Below are 20670 nucleotides of genomic sequence, written 5' to 3'. Positions count from 1 at the left end.
CATGAGGGCTATACTCAACCAGTCGGGGCTGTTTCATCTATAGGATGAAAGAGCATGAGTGCTATACTCAACCAGTCGGGGCTGTTTCACCTATAGGATGAAAGAGCATGAGGGCTATACTCAACCAGTCGGGGCTGTTTCACCTATAGGATGAAAGAGCATGAGGGCTATACTCAACCAGTCGGGGCTGTTTCACCTATAGGATGAAAGAGCATGAGGGCTATACTCAACCAGTTGGGGCTGTTTCACCTATAGGATGAAAGAGCATGAGTGCTATACTCAACCAGTCGGGGCTGTTTCACCTATAGGATGAAAGAGCATGAGGGCTATACTCAACCAGTCGGGGCTGTTTCACCTATAGGATGAAAGAGCATGAGTGCTATACTCAACCAGTCGGGGCTGTTTCACCTATAGGATGAAAGAGCATGAGTGCCATACTCAACCAGTCGGGGCTGTTTCACCTATAGGATGAAAGAGCATGAGTGCCATACTCAACCAGTCGGGGCTGTTTCACCTATAGGATGAAAGAGCATGAGTGCCATACTCAACCAGTCGGGGCTGTTTCACCTATAGGATGAAAGAGCATGAGTGCCATACTCAACCAGTCGGGGCTGTTTCACCTATAGGATGAAAGAGCATGAGGGCTATACTCAACCAGTCGGGGCTGTTTCACCTATAGGATGAAAGAGCATGAGTGCCATACTCAACCAGTCGGGGCTGTTTCACCTATAGGATGAAAGAGCATGAGTGCCATACTCAACCAGTCGGGGCTGTTTCACCTATAGGATGAAAGAGCATGAGTGCCATACTCAACCAGTCGGGGCTGTTTCACCTATAGGATGAAAGAGCATGAGTGCCATACTCAACCAGTCGGGGCTGTTTCACCTATAGGATGAAAGAGCATGAGTGCCATACTCAACCAGTCAGGGCTGTTTCACCTATAGGATGAAAGAGCATGAGTGCCATACTCAACCAGTCAGGGCTGTTTCACCTATAGGATGAAAGATACAAGGTCTTGTGTTCCTCATATCTTTGTTGTAAAAGCCCAGTAAAATTTTAACCTGGACCTTTAAAAGTGATGCAGATGTCTGTGGCATACACCAGTGAGCCACTGAGATTGAGAGAGATGAGGATTCCAGGCCAAAACAGAATTCTGTTTCCCTCCCTGTCTAGTAAAGAAGACTCCTGCACAAGTAACTAGCCGACTTTAAGCTTGGTTATTACAAATGCAACCTGAATATCCTGCTGTAGGTGGATCCCGCAGATGCCTCGCGATAACTCGGTGATGGGAAGTGAGATAAATAATGGATGCAGGGTATCAGATGCTGAATGGAGTGAAGAATCATTGGAAAAGTCAGAATAGGCTCAGAGCTGTTCACAACACACCACAAACTCGCATCCCACGTTACAGTGGGAGTCTTTTTCCTTTTCATTTCTAACTTTGACACCTTTGTGGTTAACTGAAAAGAACTAATACCCTCCTTGGCCGTATGATAGGGCAACTATCAACATCTTCACTGAGACATTTTCTGCTTCAGCTATTAACCAACCAACGGCACCCACACAGACCTGCGCATAGCCTTGAAGCCGAACAGAGCTTCCCAGGCCTGCTCTGGTTTGTGCTCTGGAACATACATTTCTTCTCCTCGCTGCACTCTTATTTGATTATCAGAATACAATAAGAGCAGATTCTTTATGACGGTCTTTCCTAACTACCCTCAGTTAATTTCCTCAGAATGTGCTTCTAGTGGGCTCCTGACAGCAGGGCAAATTGAAAGCTAATCGGCAGAATCTTTCTCAAGTGTCAGGATCTTTTCGAAGAGAGGCCGTGCCTCAGAGCCGACGATTATTTTCCACAGTGATAGGCAGTGTGATGTGATGGCACCATCTTTAACGAGGCTACTTCTGTTTAAAACTGAGGGGTAATAAGACATTAAAAATTGAAAATGACCTCAGGCACGAATTCTACCCCTAGCCTTGTAGTGTCCCTCCTGCTGTATCCCTATCTCATTATGGGAGCAGAAGGTGCAAACTGAGCTGATCGTAATAAAAAATCTCTTCGAATAAAAAAAATTTTAGGCCAAAAAAGGATTACTGACTACATTCCTCTTTTTCCAGTCCCATGTTTCTTAAGTGAAAATCAGGAAGATTTCCAACTAATTAATAAAAATATTATGTTAGGGGAAAATTTTAAACATGGAATTTAGAAAATCAAGAAGGTTTTAGGAGTGGCACGATTTATTCAAATCCACACAGGAAGTCTATGATATAGTTTGAGCTTTCTGTTTGAGTTTTTTTTTTTTTTTCCTTAAAGGAAACTGGAAGTCCAGAGATAGCTTTCTGTGGTTTGTTACTTATCTGATAGTTACTTCTCACTTCTCTCGAAGCAATTTCCCTGTAAATTTGTGACAATGAAACTCCCTTTGTGAGTGTGAGTGCATGTGTGTGCGCGCACGCGCGCGTGTGTGTGTGTGTGTGTGTGTGTGTGTGTGTGTGTGTGCCCGCGCACGCACACTAACCTCATTGACACATAGTCGACTTTAAAGAGTGCATATAGGAAACCCAATTGCTTCTGTCCCCGTGGGCAGATTCCAACCCCAGGCCCAGAGGTGGAAGCCATGAGCCACAGGGAGGACCACAGAACTAAGTCAGAGAAACACTGGAGTGGGAATCCAGCTCTGGAAGAGGATGCGGAAAGGTCATGGACCTGTGTGATAGACTTATGACAGGGTGTGCCCTTTAAAGTCACGTGTGAGACAAGGCAGGAAGCATCACTGTGAAGTTAGAGGGAACTGTCTTCAAACACCGGGACTGCAGCGGGGTGTACATAACCAACCGTGGGGTTTGGACCAATTAGAAAACACTGAAGTCCAGCAGAGATTAGTGGTTCCAAGAGGAAGCCAAGTGTGCCCTTTGCAGCGGAGAATCCCATGTGATACCCAGGTCACAGCCCAGGTCTGCCAACTGTCATAGCCTTGTCCACGTGTGCCCGGCATAATCTTCATTCCCCAAGAGGCTATGAGGGAAGAGCGGTAGCTGGAGAAAGTACTTGGATGGCGGCTGCTTGGGTAACAAGATGTAGAGCGGAAGGCCAGAGGGCAACATGCAGATGTACTGGACCCTGACCTGTGAGATCCTTTCTTCACTGCCAGGCTAGAAGAGTCAGCGCTGCACAAAACAGAAGATAGTGTTCCTTCACACTTAAGAGTGTAATAATGGAACAGTGTTTATGTCTCTTGTTCTCAATATCATTTCTCAAGGGGAACTGTGGGTATACACATGAGGGTACTTGTGTGTGCAGGTACATGAACAAAGATTGTTCTTGTACTTCCCTGTTTCTTTCTCTCTCTCTCTCTCTCTCTCTCTCTCTCTCTCTCTCTCTCTCTCATAGTTTCTCACTGAACCTGGAACTCATTGTTTAGGATAAACTTGCTGGCCATTAAGGCCCTGGAATCTGCCTAGCTTTATCTCCCCAACACTGAGGATAAAACAGTTCTGCACCTGCGATGCTGAGGGATCTACTAGGCTCAGGTCCTCATGTTTGTGCAGCAAGCACTTTACTCATGCCATATTGTTTCATCAACTGCAGTGCCTGACACATAGTAGGTACTTACTAGATGCTTGCTGATGACTGGAAACATAAGAGGTTATCCTAACTCAGTATTTGATGGGGCTCTCACAGCTGTCAAGGGAGATCTGGCATTTAGGGGAAGGTGCTCCTGGTAACAAAAAAGAAAAGGGCTGGGGAGTTGATTTTTTTTAAATTTAGTTTTTTTTTATTTTATAGATATGGATGTTTCCTTTCATTTATGTATGTGTATCATATGAATACCTGGTACTGTGGTGGCCAGCAAATCCCCTGGAACTAGAGTTAGAGATGGGTGCTGGAAACCAAAAGTAGCTCCTCTAAAATAGCAGTAAGCTCTCTTATCTGCTGAGCCATCTCCTCAGTTTTTGAAGCATATTAATAATATAAAATTGAACATTTCAATTTAAGAAATATTAGCTTGCTACATTATAAATAGGAGATTTAGTATCATTCTGCATGCAAACTAACCATAGATCTTATTATAGGTTTATTAAATACAGGTTTATAGTGTATTTATTTATACTTCATTTTGCTATAAATGTCTTAAAATTGCTTTTCTTCATTATTTGCTTTTTAAGCTCTTCTATAAAACACATTCAGTGGCAATATAGGGGAAAACAGATGGAGTCAGAGGGAGGCAGGGACAAAGGATCACAGCGGGGAAAAGAAAGGATCACAAGAGCCTTAGAAATGGGAGTGGGTCTATGGGAAAAGTCAGGAGAATGAGTACCTGGGTAAAGAGAGGAGGAAAGGGAGGGCAGCCCAGCCTCATTTTTATACAAACAGTATTGCCCTGTGTGTTTAGAAATTAGATCTTCAGAAAGACAGACATAATGAAAGACAGAGGTAATGCGGATACGATGTACTTGCCGCTGTTCAAGTGGACCTCAGCGAGGGTGGATGGCTTGGATGTTTACCCATTTCTATTGCAAGGACCATCTTCTCATTGCTACTTCTCTTCTACCAACACCAGTGGAGTAATGCGGAATTTTAAGTGGTGAGGATGAGTTTACTGGATGTGGAGTTGGAAGGAGATCTTTGGTCTTTCCACCACACAGATCGGCTTAACCTCCAAAGTACAGACGCTCGTGAGATGCACCAAGATGATTCAGCAACGACAAGCTTGCAGTACTTTCTGCCTTCTACAATTTATTTCATTTTAAATTTCTGCTGCCTTAGCTGGACTTTAGCTACCAATCCTCCTGCCTCTGTCTCCTGAGCGCTGGAATCACAGGCGTATGCCACCTCACCAGACTATAATCTAATTTCAATAATGACTTTAAGGGGCAGGGGATAAGACTACATCAGTAAAGTACTTAGCACACAAGCATGAGAACCCGAGCACCAAGTAGAAACCTAAAGTGAAATGAAAACCTACTTGCAATCCCAGCACTGGTGGGGGGTGGGGCAGGAGGATCTATCCCCAGGGCTTTCTGGCCTGCTATACTACTGAATCAGTGAGTGCCAGGTTCAGTGTGAGAAAACATAACATGTAAAACAGCTGAGACACCCATTGTCTATTTCTGACCTGCACATACACCAGACACACAGACACGCACAAAGAAAGAGACCGATAAAATGAGACAGAGACAGAAAGGAAAATATGCACGTGCCTATGGAGTTGTGCATGTGTATGTGCGTGCGCACACATACATACATACACACACACACACATCAACTGGCTTGCTGCAGGAGCCAGCTGTAGAATGCCAATAGATGGTTATTGTCCTGCCTCGTAACTCATGTTAGAATAGCAACTTGCCTTTTCAGATTTCTTTCTCTAGAGAAATTAAAGGGGGAAGCAAAATGTGCGAGACAAAAACTCTCCTGGGACGATTTTCTCCATCCCATGCTACTCTGTATCCCTGACTTTCATCTTCATTACTTTTTTAAATTTTGTTTTGTTTATTTTTATAACACACCTCACCATACTTGATAAGTTGAATTTATGGAAAGGCGGGGCTACACCAACTCTACCAATGGGGTCTGTAAAGTTTGCGGCTTTCCTGGAAGGAAGAGGAAGGAAGAGTGGCGCTGTAGGGATCCCAAGGCTGGCAGGTTACAGTTATTAGAAGACATAGTTTGAAGCTCTAACCCGGCCATGTCACCTCCCTAAGGCTCCGAGACAGGAATGTCACTGTCCTCCTTCCAGCCCAAGTCTGGTAGTCATCATATGGGGCCTTTGGATCCTGCAAGGCTAAGATTGGCCATTTATTTTCAAATGGCTTAGTAAAATTGATGTGTTTACGTAACAATAAGTGAGACATAAAGCAGATATATGGAAAAACGTTAACAACTATGGAATCTAGACAAAGGATACATAAGGTTTCCTCAAAAAGGCATGAAAATGAGGCCACTTTCAGAAGAAGCACAGCACTTGATGAGCCTGCAGGCACCGGACAAGGATAAAGGGTTTCTATTCAGTTAAAGAGAGGCAGCAACCAGGTGTCAGGGCTTTCAGGGTATGAAAGTCCTTCCCCATCTAACTGATTTGATTACTCAGCAATTGTTTGCTGAGCATCTGCCGCTCTAAGTGCTGGTGATAATTCAGTAATGAAAAGACGCACTCTTAATCTGGGAAAGTGGCACTAGAGGACAGACGTGTAAGCCATTTTGTGGTTAAATAGAATTCTCTGATGGATGCTGTAGGGACATAGGCAAAGAACACCTCAGTCAACCCTGGATTTCCACAAAGGAAATCCAGGAACTAAGATAAGAACATTAGGCCTAGGGGAGACAGAGGGAACATTAGCCTGGCTGTGAAGACTGGTGTACTCCTCACAGAGCTCTGGGCTACTGTTTAGGGGCTATAAGATCCTCAGAAGAAAGTCATTGAAACTGCAGGGACCATGCACAACTAAAAAGAATGGCAAGCTGTTCTTCTTGCTGAAGTTACACAGTGTAGATTTGGGGGTGGGGTGCAGTGGAAAGTGGTAAAGGACCCTTTAAAACCACCTCCCTGATAGGAACCCATTAAAGAGTAGTAAGCCTGGAGGCAGCTAGATCGGATGTCCATTTATAAAGATCCATCTGGCATCAGAGTGAAAAATAAATTGAGCCAGAAACAAACCTAATAGTAGGAGGCCACTTAGGAGACCATAATGGCTAGTTTAAAAGAGACAGTGACCTGAGCCACAGCAGTGACAAATGACAGTGCAGAAAAGCAGGTGGATCCTGACAGTGCATTAAACATGGAACCAAGTGCACTGAGCTAAAAGCCAAGGGTGACGAACTCCAGGACTTCTTCTAAGACAAGTTGGTGAGCAGATGGAGAGCCATGGACCACAGTACTCAGAGGAAGGACTGGAAGTGGGGACCACAGGATATAGCAGTGACTGAGCAGGTATAGCAAGGTATTGAGCAGATTTCGACAGGCTCTTCTGGAGGTCAGAATATGATAACCCAAGTCAGTAACAGATGGCAGTCAAAAGCAATGTTTCCATCAGCAACTATAAAATCTTTCATAAGGATAGGCAAAGGGCAAGTAAAGGTCTCATGGTTCTGATGAATGGTAATGCTGAACAGCACAGGGAAAGAGAAGTTGCCTGAGAGATATGGCGTGCCGCCTTCTATTGAAGTGCTGGCCTTGGCTTACCAACACTCCTCTTCCTTAAATCCAGTTGAAACCACACAATTGTGTCTCTTTCGAATTCTCTTCTCCTTAGAAACGCCTTTCTTTATTGTTTTTTTTTTTTATGTCTCTTTATTCTCTATCTCAAGTTTCAAGGACAAGTTATATTATTTGGAGTAATTCTTTTTGTTTGCATGGGTCATCAGTGACCAAATATTTATCTAGTCTCTTGGGTGAGCATCTGAGGATTTAAGTGGCACTGCTGTCAAGAGGTCTTGTCCTTTGAGATCACATCACTCTGAATCGGATTATCCCCCCGCCCTTCTCTGTGTGCTAGCTACAGGTCCCTGAGTAAGAAATCCGTACATCTCTCTGTTCCTCATTATCCATCCAAAAAATAAAATAAAATAAACCAGCTTGTACTTTACAAGTCTGCTGCATTATGACAGAAAATAAATGTGAACAGAAGAGCCTGGTGCCCCAAAGACACGGGTCTTGTCTGCCTGTGAAGGTTGTTGCTTGGGACGACTGAGCTAGTACTCAAAAGAGGGCTATGATTTTCCAGGACTCGTTCTGCTGTTTTAATGAACTGTGTTGCTATTCCCATTATTGTTGTGACTGCTACCAGAGGCTTGTGGGAACCTAGTCAACAAACCTTTGAGCAACACTTGAACATATCTATAACATTATTATTTCTGAATCTCCTCGTCTCTTTGTTGTAGCTTGGGAATTGTTTCTTTCTTTGCTGAGTGCTGTTTTACAAAAACAGCCAGATGTCTCTGCAGCTTGTCATTTCTGGCTGCGTAATCTCTTGTAGATACTCAGTTGTGTTCAGCTAATAAACTATGTCTGTGGAAACTTTGATGGTCTGGAGAAACTGTGACTGTGCTGAACACAAAATGAGACACAGAGATTAAAAACTAGAGACACGCGAGTGCTTAAATATCACTGTAAGCCTTTAGCCTTTTTGTGCATAAAAATACTTTATAAACACTTAAAAACTTTTTTAAATTGCCCATTACCAATATAACAGAGCTTTAGGCAGAGTTCTCTAGAGGAACAAGACTGATAGAATGAATGTAGATTATACAAGGGACATATTAGATTAGCCGTACAGTATTAACTGGGCATTACAACAGTGGCTGTCTACACACTAGAGAAGCTGAGAACCTCGTTGTTCAAGATATGTAGGTTCCTGGGAGCTGCTCAGGCCAAGGGGCTGGACACCACAGATTGCTAATCTGGTGCTGAGGTCCTAGAAGACCCCTGATGAGCCAGTCCTTTTCACTCAAAATTGGAAGGCTGAGGAAGCTGGGTTCTGATGTTAATGAAGGTTGCAAATGCAGTAACAGAGTACATGCTCTCACCATCAGAGTGAAGTCAGGCAGGCAAAAACAGTACTGCATTTCCCTCAGACCCCTCTATGTCTAGGCTGTTGCCCTCTCTAAGGGAGGATCTTCTCTCCCCATTAGACAATCCTTGCAGGAAACATCTTCATACATCTGCCCAGAGCCTTGTCTCTTAGTTAATACCAGGTCTAACTGTGTTGAGAACCAAAATTAACCATCACAACTTCTCCGGTGAGCTGTTACTAAAAATCGTTAACTACCTCATTTAATATCATTACCTATAAAGATTGAGTTCATACCATTTTGTTGTATTCCCAAACTAAGAGGTACAACTCCTAGCTTTTGAGCCTCCAACTTTTGTAGACTCTTGAGCACTTGTTGATACTATAGGGAAAAAAAAAATGCATCCTGACTCGTAAGCCAGTATCTTTATTTTTCTTGAGGAAAATGTATTCTGAGGCTGCTCTCATTATCCCTGTCACCTGAGATTGGTTATAAAGCAGGAGATGTTGCTTTAGGTGTCTACTGAAGAGTCTCACCGGGATGTGCTAATGAGACTTCCCTGTCCCTCAAAAGTCCAAGGACGGTTTAGCGCGTGAAGACAAGCCTTGACTGTGTGGTCTGTGTGAATGAGCCCGTGCCCATGACCACCATCTTGTTTGAATAGAAACTTCAGTGTTAGTATTTGAACATTTAATGGGAGATTCCGTTAAAAGTTTTTATGCTTAAAAAAGGACCGATATTTTCACAGTCCAATTATACTGTTCATGAGAACTACATTTATTCTATTCTTCATCTCCTTAAAATGCAGTGCAAGAACTAATTTATTTGCCTCCTCAAGATAATCATTATGGTTCAATATTGTAACACAATAAGATGTTCACAAAGTTCTCTCCCAGAGTCCATGTCATGATAACCCTGCAAAAGAGACACTACTGTCTTTACTCTATAGATGAAGAGAACAATATTTCGAAGGTTTTCAGGGCAAAACTAAACCAAAATGCTCACAAGTGCTCCTGGCGCTGAGACTGTGGTATCTGCACTGCATCCCTGGCAGCTCCCATAGAAGCTGAGATCTTACATTCAGACCTCCTCACTATCACAGCAGACCTGAACATACATGACTGGTGTGATGGCCCAGAGAGCACACAAGGAATCAGTATGAGGAGTAGACTAGATCTTCACAAAAAAACACTAGAGACAATCCTAGCAGACATGCTTAAGGCATCCTGCACACAAGGAGGCTGAACTGGTCCATATATCAGTAGTATCAGCACATCCCATAAAGCAAAACCTATATGAAAATATATGGGCTTGTCCAGAGGTCAGAGTCTATATTTTAGGTTCTTGGGGCATAGACTAAATTGAAAGATCCAAGGGGGTCACAGCAAAAAAAATGGGCTCAAAGGCAGTGAGGTTAATAACCTAATGCATAAGGCATCTGTAAGCACTTCTACAGAAAACTAACAAATGTAATATGTGATTGACCCCCTAAGTCCCAGACAACCTCCTTAGCAGCATTCACTCGCTCTCTTTCACTCTTTCTTCTTCTTGCCTGCTCTTCTCAAGCAGGGAACAACCATGAGGTCATGCTAGACCTTCACTCACCCACATATATAAATACTCTCTAAGCTCAAGTCCCAGGCCCAGACACACCCCTTTGGCCCTCTAACCAGCAGCATCATGGACCAGATCCATTTCTACCAACTGATGGGACCTTTCTTGAGATACTTCCTCTATGAATTCCACTCCTATAAAGAATCAGTAAGACTTAGGATTGCCTAAAGAAGAGACATAGGAAAGCTGTTCCGAGCCAGTGAGGAAGCTAATGGGAACATCAAGCACAGAGGGACAAAGTGAAGAGCAGTTAAAAAAAAAAAAGTGGCCAAGTGGGAACAGAGGGGAATGTGGACAACTCATGAAAGAGAAAGAAGCTGGCCATCATGCTCAGTCTGGGCTACTGGACTGGGACCAGTAAACAAACCCCAAACAGGTCAGGGACAAAACAACTTACATTATGAAGATTAACTGGGTTGTAATCCCATAGGAAGAGTGCAGAGAGCACAAGTGTTTAAAAGTGAGTATTAAAAATGTGGGGGTGGCTGAACGCCTGGACAGATGGAGGCATGAAGAAACTCGCTGGCAAGAGTGGCCAGACATGGTAATAGAGAGCAATATTAAGTGAGGTGGTTTGCTAACCTGGAATTGCAAATGCAAGCTTGATGGAGACCCATTGGCTTAGGACCCCTGAAGATGGGGGCAGGTGTGTTTCAAAGATGTCTCTGTCAGGCTCCTTGAGAGGTATGCTGGCCCAGACAACACAGCAGACTGAGTCAGGCTCCAGGCCTTTCAGTTAACTTTCCAATAGTTGTAAACTGCATCAATTGGCTTAGTCCCTGCGAGAACATGGTAGTGATATGTAGAGAAGACAACGGTTAACTTCTGCCAAATACTTAAGAACAATGAAGTGTCTGTGTGGCTTGAGTGCAGGAAGGAGAGATCGGTGCCACTTCAAGAAGACGATGGACAGCAGCCTCCACCAGAGAATGCTTCATAGAAGAGCCAGGACATATCTTGATTCTTAAAGGTTAGGTGGAGTGTACTTAAAGATGTGAGCACAGGCTGGACCTAGGGCCTCTGCATACATGCAGCAGATGTGCAGATCGGTCTTCCTGTGGGTCTCCCAACAACTGGAGCAGGAGCTATCCCTGAGCCTGTTGCCTGCCTGCCTGCCTGCCTGCCTGCCTGCCTGCCTGCCTGCCTGCCTGTGGATCCCATGCCCCTAAATGGACTGCTTTGCCTGGCCTCAGTGGGAGACAATGTGCCTAGTCTTGCAGCGAATTGATGGGGGTGGGCGGTAACTGGGGGTGACACCCAGAGAGAGGCTTCCCCTTCTCAAGTGATAAAGGGAAGGTGAACTGGAATAGGACGAGAAGATGCATGAGGGGATAAGGGGATACTGGGTGGAGGAGAGAAAGAGCTGGTACTGGGTTGTAAAGTGAATAAATAAATAAATTTAAAATGTAAAACGAAAACACAAAGGTGGACAGGATATTTGGGACAGTAGACAAAGCATTGTCCTATACCCTTTTGAGCATATGATGTGGACTGCATATGAAAATACCCAGAAAAAGCCAAACTGCTTCTTCACCCTGCTCTCTTGTTCCTCTGGAAGGCTGGTGACTCCCACTGAAGCCATGAACTTTTCCTATGAAGCACATTTACAGCTTCTCTCCTTGGCTCACACTGTTCTTCTCTGAATGCACGTTTTGTTCATTCATACTACAGCACAGAGGATGTGTAATCCTTTAAACAGGAAAGCAAACAAGCCTTTGAGGAGTGCTGTTACAGAACCCTTACTTCCTTCTTATTATAGCATTGTAGCATGGTGCATCCATTACTTTTCTGTTCCTGTGGTGAAATTCAGTCACCCAAAAGCAACTTAGAGGAGAAAAGAATTTATTTTGGCTTATCATTTAATAGGCGGTGGAGGGTAGAGTCCACAGAGGCATGGCAACACAGGAAATGGGACCAGGCTATAAAACCTTAAAGCCAGAAGGACATATTTCCTCCAGCGAGGCTCCTCTGCCACCTAAATGTTCTATAACCTTCACAGACAACGCCACCAACCGGGTACCAAGCATTCAGATGTTTGTGCCTGTGAAGAACATTTCTCATTCAAATCAGTGCATGTGGGGACGTCACAAACTGTTCTACCTTGTGACTAAGCAAAGAAAGGTCCAGAGAATGTCAGGACCTCCTTGCTCTCCACTCTGATGTGTATCCTGCAACACTGTTCACATTTGAGCACTGCACTTTAGGCTGTGTCTCTAAGACCCTTGGGAATCAACCCAGAGAAAGGCGAACGGTGCTTTCAGAATACTTCTAAATCTCATGCTATGATGATTATTCCCAGTTGTCAACTTGACTGTATCTGAAATTAACTACAAGCCATAAATGGAGGGCACACGTGATCTGGATCTTGACATGGGATGATGCATGCTTTTTGATCTGAATCCTGAAGATCCAGTGGCCATGAAAACCTTAGGCCCACGAAAGGTGGTATACACCTTTAATCCCAGAAGATGAGCCAAGCAGATCTCTTAGCTCAAGGCCAACCTGGGACAGAACAACTTAGATCCAGGTAGTACACACCTTTAATCTGAAGGCCTACCTAGAACAATGGAAGAACTTTGTATTCTCCTCCTCCTGCTTGCACTTACTTGGCAGAACATCTGTTGGAACCTACTTCTTCAGGATTCCAACTTATACAGAAGACCAGCTGAAACACCTAGTTTCACGGGACTAAGCAACTACTAGATTCTTGGACTTCCCATTCACAGCTGCCCATTGTTGGGTTAGTTGAACTGCAGACTGTAATATATTAATTCCCTTAATATAGAGAGACATTCCAGAAACTACTACACATGCCATGGGCGCTACCTTTGCCTTCTCATTGCCTGGCAATTCTGTAGCCGTAGGAAGTGGGACAAACTGTGGACTTCCCTTTACAAGTCTATGAAACTCCTTCTATCTCACAGTTGGTCTTTTTGTTTGTTTGTTTGTTTGTTTGTTTGTTTTGTCTTTTTTGTTTATTCTTTGGGATTTCCTAAAATAGCATCTTGACAATGTGCTTACCACAGAAAAGGCTTCAATAAACTTCTTTTCACCTTCTTTCTCTTTTCTAGGCTATTGCCTACAAACCAAACCTTAATAAGTCATAACGACAGGTGAACTCATCCATTTCCCAGCAGACTACCCTTTTCTCTCCCCTCCCTGTAATTTTCTTTTGTGCTATTTAATACAATTTGAATGTATTTTCCAATCTTATATAGGTGTGTTATATCTTTTCCACAGTGGCTAAGAACTGTGTCTATTTATTTGACAATGATTCTCTGTAGCACCCAACACAGAACTTGGCACATGGACATTCTCCTTCATCTGCTCTTATCCATGCTCTTAGGATGACTTCCAGCAGTCTTTCTGGTAAATACAAACTGAATTTCATGGAGCCCATATTCTCTGGTGTTTTCCTTAAATCTCCTTCACTGACACTTATTTACACATTATTGAGTTGTGTTCTCCTGTTAGTCCATGATTTTCTGATCACATGATTGGTTGTCCAAGGACTGAAACTCTTTCAGAACATTTCTTAAATCTCCCATGTACCTACTCTGAGAGTAGAAAATGGTATTGTCTCTCAGCAGGTTCTTGATAAATGCAAGTATACACCAACCTGACCATTGCAGCATATCCCTTCTGCATAGTGGGAGTCTTCACATAAAAAACGTAGAGATGCCTTTGAAGCAAGATCACTTTCAGACAGAACTCAGTCTCCTTCTTCTCAGACTACTATTTTCAGTTTCAGTAAGAAGCAAACAATCTTATCTTGAAAGGGGATTGGATTTATTTTTAATAAGAAGTCTGAATTGGGAGATATATATATTCTTCAGAATGTAATAACAGCACAAGGAAAGCCTTACACTACACTTCTTATGTATAAGAGAACAAAGCTGGAAAGGTAAAAGCAAGCCTGATACCACCCAACCTATTCAACTTTCCCAGGAGCCTGGGGAAGGGCCACCCTGACAAACTGTATTTCCATCATCATGGACTGGGAGGAGACATGAGAGCAAACAACAAGCCCCTTGGAGCCAGTGTCTTCGCACACAGCTGGGCTAGACAGAAAGCAGTCACTTTGAATCCTGTCCTTTTCTTTCCTTCACAACTGAAGCAAAGCAAGTGGTATAAGCTAAGGGTGCCACACTATATTCGAAAGGTCATTTACTAAACCAGAATTTCAGCCTCTGCTCTAACTGCAGTTTACCAGTTAGTTATCTTACCAGTGAAACCTCAGGGTGCTCATTTTCTCAATACTCTGTAGATGGCCTATACCCTACCAATCTGCCTGCCTATCTATCTATCTATCTATCTATCTATCATCTATCTATCTATCCATCTATCTATCTATCTATCTATCTATAACTCTAATTATATTTAAGAGTTTAATATGTATACTCATATATATGTATTTTTATGTGCTGTAGAAATTGTTGAGGACAAAGCAAATTCTGTATAATTCTCCAATGGAACTAATAGTTTTTCTTATAGCATCGACCAGGTGTGTGTGTGTGTGTGTGTGTGTGTGTGTTTTGTTTTTTGTTTTTTAAGGTAAGTTTCACTAAAATCAGGTACACCATTAAAACTGTTATGGTTGGTATGCGATTTCCTCATTGCTTAATGGCCTGTGTCCACCTCTGGTTGGCTTTGTGACAACTACTGATGGGCGCTTTCTCTCTATCTTCAGGCTGCTGCAGTCCTGAAGGTTGATGGAGGGCCATGCTATTCAAACAGCAGGTGTGGCTGAGACAGAAGCTCCTGGTGCTCGGAAGTCTTGCCGTTGGGAGCCTCCTGTATCTAGTTGCCAGAGTTGGGAGCTTGGATAGGTAGGTGATTAAGTGTATGATCTACCCATGTAGTTTTGTGTGTCTCTTGATATCAACTTCCTTGGGCTATATCTTTAGTGTACCCATTCATCTTTGTCCCTCAAAACTCTCAAGAAACAAACTTTTCTGTGTTGTTGATTTTGATTCATTGAGACCTTATAGAAACACGCTCCACACTGCACAGACCAAGATTCTTCATCCAGATCCATCTGTATTCTGTGAGTACTGACACTTACTTGTTTTCACAGAAGGCGTAAAGCTGTGAACAATAAATAATAATGAATAAATAATACTGTCACTGACTAGACCACAATGTAGCCTATGTGCATCCAGTGCTGACCTTCAGCCATTACAGCATAGTAGTGATAGGACCATGTCTCTTGGCTTTGAAATTTATGAGCGAACAATTATGTACACATTAATAAAGAAGCCCATCAAGTTTGCAGTCCTCTGTCCTAGGAAGATGGCTACAGGCACGGATTTTTAACTATGTTAATTAGCTCTGGCTTTCGGGAACTGAGTGTACTTGGCAAGGATGCTGTCACACAGAATGATTGGCCATGAGGCACTGGAAAATCCATGAAGAGGATACTACAGTTAGATAGACAAACAGTTAAGAGGTACTAGCCTGCAGGAGTCCCCGTCATGACAATTGAGTATCCATCCCTAAAGTGTTCCTCAATGGTTCTACAGTCAGGGTGAATAGTAAATATGGAGGAGTCTGGAATACAGAGCTGCTTTTACCACACTACCCATCCTCTTCAGAATTAACTCTTGTGCTGAAAAGACTAGATTCTTTCTCAGTTCCATTCCCAGAGTCAATGAAAATGCATCTACATTTTTAAATAAAAATTGCTTCAGTTTTCTCCTCAGTATCCTGTAGTTTAAATGTTTTAAAATAAACCAGCAAAAGTCCCTGCTTTTCTTCAATGTTCATCTTAAATTGTAAACATGAACTCTCTCTGCTACCTTTCAGTTCATGTCTTCCACTTTGTTACCATGACATATGTAATTGAGAGCATATCACTGGAGTGCTGGCACTCCAATGTTTATTCTTGACATGTCATTTAATAAAGAGAAACTTTAAAGGGTCAACATTTGTCCTATGTCCACAACAGAACTTTAGCAGGAAGTCTTGCTTACACCATTAGTTAACTTCCAATCACTGATGTTTTATTAGATGATTGGTCTTATAGTTGTTAACACATTTATCATTCAGCTGATAATAGTTTTCATCCCTAGCCTTCTTAACTCCTTGGTAGGATGGCTTGTATAAGAAATTCCATCTTTTGGTGGGCTTTCTCACAATCCCTTGTTGAAGATTTTAAACAAATTGTGTTTGAAATGACCTGTGCTTGCCCTTAGAAACTGAAGACTGCTGTCTGGGAGGGATGCTGGGGTTACTTCCCTTGTCTATTACAATGTTTAAACTCTGCTTAGGGTCTGGTAGTCATGATAAGAACTGTTCTTCAGGGAACATGGAAGTGGAATGTTTTCTCTTATCATTAGATGTTCTCTTGAGTGCTGAAGTCCAGAAAGCAATTTTCCTACAGAGTTTGGTAGTCCAGAGTAGGAAGCAGAAATAAAGAAGTTCAGAAGGAAGGTGGCCCTTTCCACATTGGAGTGTGGTACTCCATCCCTACCCAGTCTTTCCAAGAGATTCCATGTCAACACTTTTATCCAACCTTGGGAAAGATAATTAAATCTTACAGAAAATGATTTCAGAGACAATTTGTTAGTACTCACAGAAACAGAGCTAGCATCCTTGTAGATGCTTAGAAGAAATGTCCATCCATCAATGGATACCTCAATGAACTAGGTCTAGCTTAATAGACAAAACCCAGGAAGAGCAGAGAAGTTAATTTATAATATGTTCATTGGTGTCACAACCAATAATACTTTTAACTATGTTATTTGTTGATAACTTTTTAAGATCCAATTAGAACCCTAGTGTAATAATCCAAATATGTTCATAAATTTACATTTCCCTAATGTGTTAACAAAACAAAGCATAATTGGCTTTGTTTTATTTTGTTAATTTGACCCAAGATAGAGTCAGTTGGGAGGAGAGACTCTTAACTGAAAAAAGTGCCTCCATAAAGTTGGCCCATAGGCAAACTGTGAGTACATTTTCTTGATTAGTGATTGATGCAGAGGACCCCCATTGTGGATAGTGCCACCCTGGGTAGGCGGTCCTCAGAAAGCAGGCTTGGAAAGCTGTAAGGAACAAGACAGTAAATTGCTTTCCAAAGGAGTCAGGACTGTAAGCTGAAATAAACCCTTTCCTCCCCAAGTCTGCCGTGGGCCATGGGTGTTTTATCACAGCAAAACGAATGCTAATCAAGACTATGGTAAGCCCTGTTTTCCCAATAGATTTCCACTGTTTTCAAACTTCCTGAAATGAGTATGAGTTGTTTTATGAATAATAAAAATTAATACACATCTATATTTTCCTTAAAGCTTATATATACACCTAGATAAATAAGGCAAACCCAAAACTGTTCCCAAGTTCTACATAATGAATTGAACATAGCTTGAAGAATGCAATGGGACCTCTTGGGAAAGCAAGAGGATCCCTCATTGTAACAGAGAAAGATTCAAAATCGCCACAGTCATTAAGAAATTTCAACTGAAAGATGTATTTTAATTTCCAATTTGACTGTTATTATCCCTTTCACCAAGCAGCCTGAAATGACTTCCTAAATCAACCTAGTTGATTCATTGATTACAGTGTATCATCAGATTATGTATAGAAGTAAACACAATTTTCTAACCATATACAGAGGCCATGTTAACGTAGTCATTGTGTTCTGATGTCATTGTGGCTATTATCACATCTTTCTCTCTCAGAAAAATATAAATGCCTGTTCATCCTTTCTGACTCTGTCCATTGCACTCTTTACTAATTCCTGACTTAAGTTGCATGGTGATTATGATTTGGGGTTTCTGGTCGCGTAAGAGTCTTTCATCCAGATTTCTGGTCCCAGGAGTAGTTCGTCATACACAGAAAAGTGATGCTTGGGGTCGTTCCTACAATCAGCAAGATGAAAGTGTAACCTTGACCCTTTCAGACAGAAATGGAAAGAGTCAGAAGTAAAGTGCTCCTTTTGCTCTCTCTAAGGCCAAGGGGCAGAAATTCTCACAGAACAGAAAGTTCAGCAAGGATAAAGTTCTATGTGATGGTGTGCAGAAAGCCAAGGGCAGAGACCACAGTCTCTTCTCAGATTATATCTAAAGGATAAGATGTTTACAGGCGATGTGAATGCTGCCAGGCTGCCAGAAGAGAGGAAAGAGAGAAAGGAAACAAGAGCTAAGACACAATGCCTGGAATAAATGATCTCCTCTTTGCCCTTCAGCATCCTAACTGAAGATTATAATCTTCCGCCTTCCTGATTTTCTAAATGATTTTAACTAGTGAACTGTTTAAAAGCTATTAGTATGGCTGGCGTCACTTGTCTATCCTGTACTGTGAGCATCAGTACACGCTGTAGTTAATTAAGTGCTTGGTGAATAAAAAATTTAAGGAGCACTAATAAAAAAAAAAATCCCATCAATTATGTGTGCTCCACTGAATACAAGGTTACTTAACATAAAAATTCCCAAACATATGTTCATTATGGATTACAGCAACCTGGGACCCGGTGGCTTTATTTATGCATGTTCAATTTGAGTCTGGCACAGATGCAGAACTAGGAGACGTTCCTTGTGACAAGTTCCTTACAGTCCTTCTCTTTTGCTTGCAGGCTCCAGCCCATTTGTCCCGTTGAAAGTCGATTTGGTGGTGCACACAGCCAGGTTGAATTCCCACTCCGAGCCCTGCAGTTTAAAAGAGGCCTGCTGCATGAGTTCCGGAAGGGCAACTCTTCCAAGGAGCAGGTTCGCCTCCATGACCTGGTCCAACAGCTCCCCAAAGCCATTATCATTGGGGTGAGAAAAGGGGGTACAAGGGCCCTGCTAGAGATGTTAAACCTCCATCCTGCAGTGGTCAAAGCTTCCCAAGAGATCCACTTCTTTGACAATGATGAGAATTATGCCAAGGGCATTGAGTGGTACAGGAAAAAGATGCCCTTTTCCTACCCTCAGCAAATCACAATTGAAAAGAGCCCGGCATATTTCATCACAGAAGAGGTTCCGGAAAGGATTTACAAGATGAACTCATCCATCAAGCTGTTGATCATTGTCAGGGAGCCCACCACAAGAGCGATTTCTGATTACACTCAGGTGCTAGAAGGAAAGGAGCGGAAGAACAAAACCTACTATAAGTTTGAAAAACTGGCCATAGACCCTAATACCTGCGAGGTGAACACGAAATACAAGGCGGTTAGGACCAGCATATACACGAAACATCTGGAGCGCTGGTTGAAGTACTTTCCCATTGAACAGTTCCACATCGTGGATGGAGACCGTCTCATCACCGAGCCTCTGCCGGAACTGCAGCTGGTGGAGAAATTCTTAAACCTTCCTCCAAGGATAAGTCAGTACAATTTATATTTCAATGCTACCAGAGGGTTTTACTGTTTGCGATTTAACATTATCTTTAATAAGTGCCTGGCGGGCAGCAAGGGGCGCATCCATCCAGAGGTAGACCCCTCCGTCGTTACCAAATTGCGCAAATTCTTTCATCCCTTTAATCAAAAATTTTACCAGATCACTGGGAGGACATTGAACTGGCCCTAAAATAATATAGCATACAACACCATGTGTTGTATCTAGAGACGCATGGCGTCCCCTCGACATTAAAATATGCACTTTCCCAGACACAGCCCCCCAACTCATTTTTCCATGAATAGCTGTACATACGCAGTGTGTGACCAAATAGAAGATCAATTGTTTTTCTACTGAAAATTTACAAGAAATAAATAAATAATAAATGGCTGTCTACATAATTGCATCTTTTAAGCTATTTACAGAAAGAAAGAAAAAAAAAAAGGAAAAAGAAGAGGTGGTGGGACTGGGGAAAGTGACTTTAGATAGTGTCAAGTTAGTCTTCCTTTGACTCAGAACTTGTCACCCGCCATTGTCAGATTTAAGCCAAAAGATGAATGTGTGAAAATGTACCAATGGCTACAAAGCTTCAGGAAGTAGAGGATTCAATTTTATGGTTCATTTGTTTTGTTTTGTTTTGTTTTGTTTTGTTTTGTTTTTGTCCTAAGCTAACATTAGCTCTTTAATTCAAATAGTGGATTGTTGCCACGAAAACAGATTATGCTATTTTCTTATAGTTTAAATGAATGTCTTAGCTCATAAAATTGACACTGTTCCAAAGTTCTTGTGGTGATTTTTGCACTATTGTTTCCTCATATGGACCATGGTGTCATTTGTAGCATGTCAATCACTCGCGTGCTGGAGAATCACCACGTTCTTTTACTTCCATGTTGTATGTCAACAAAGAAAAATGTCCTGTACATATTTGTAAATGGTGTAAATACCCGTTTCACACTAAGTAATTCTATTTTGTAAACTGAATATGGCTATTTAATTTATTGTGAAAATTAAATTTATTGTGGTATTTAAAACGGAATGGATTAAAATTACACAATGTGCAACTTTCCTTAAAAATGCCTTTTGCTTTGTGCGCCCCCTGCTGGCCACCAGCGAGGAAACTGTGTGATTTTTGAGGGCACGCCTGGATTTCCAAACCCTTGTGAAAATGTACTTAAAAAGTGAGGTTGAGAACACTTTACAAACATCTCAACCCTCTGGAAATCAAGGCAC

At 42.2% G+C, this 20670-nt stretch overlaps 1 protein-coding gene across 5 annotated transcripts in view; it reads left to right on the top strand.

Moving 5' to 3' along the window:
• Positions 1 to 19994, top strand: part of Hs3st5 (heparan sulfate-glucosamine 3-sulfotransferase 5) — a 272161-nt gene extending 252167 nt beyond the window's left edge. For all 5 annotated transcript variants that reach the window (XM_076916480.1, XM_034523726.2, XM_076916479.1 and 2 more), the window contains 2 exons: positions 14817 to 14955; positions 18699 to 19994. In XM_076916480.1, the coding sequence (XP_076772595.1) occupies positions 14849 to 14955; positions 18699 to 19632 (1041 nt within the window). In that variant the 5' untranslated portion in view covers positions 14817 to 14848 and the 3' untranslated portion in view covers positions 19633 to 19994. The remainder of the gene's footprint in view (positions 1 to 14816; positions 14956 to 18698) is intronic.
• Positions 19995 to 20670: the final 676 nt, after the last annotated feature.

Source organism: Arvicanthis niloticus, chromosome 20, assembly GCF_011762505.2.
Source record: "Arvicanthis niloticus isolate mArvNil1 chromosome 20, mArvNil1.pat.X, whole genome shotgun sequence".
Taxonomy (NCBI): domain Eukaryota; kingdom Metazoa; phylum Chordata; class Mammalia; order Rodentia; family Muridae; genus Arvicanthis; species Arvicanthis niloticus.
The sequence above is the reverse complement of the archived record's forward strand: the minus strand, read 5'-3'. Positions and strand labels throughout refer to the sequence as shown.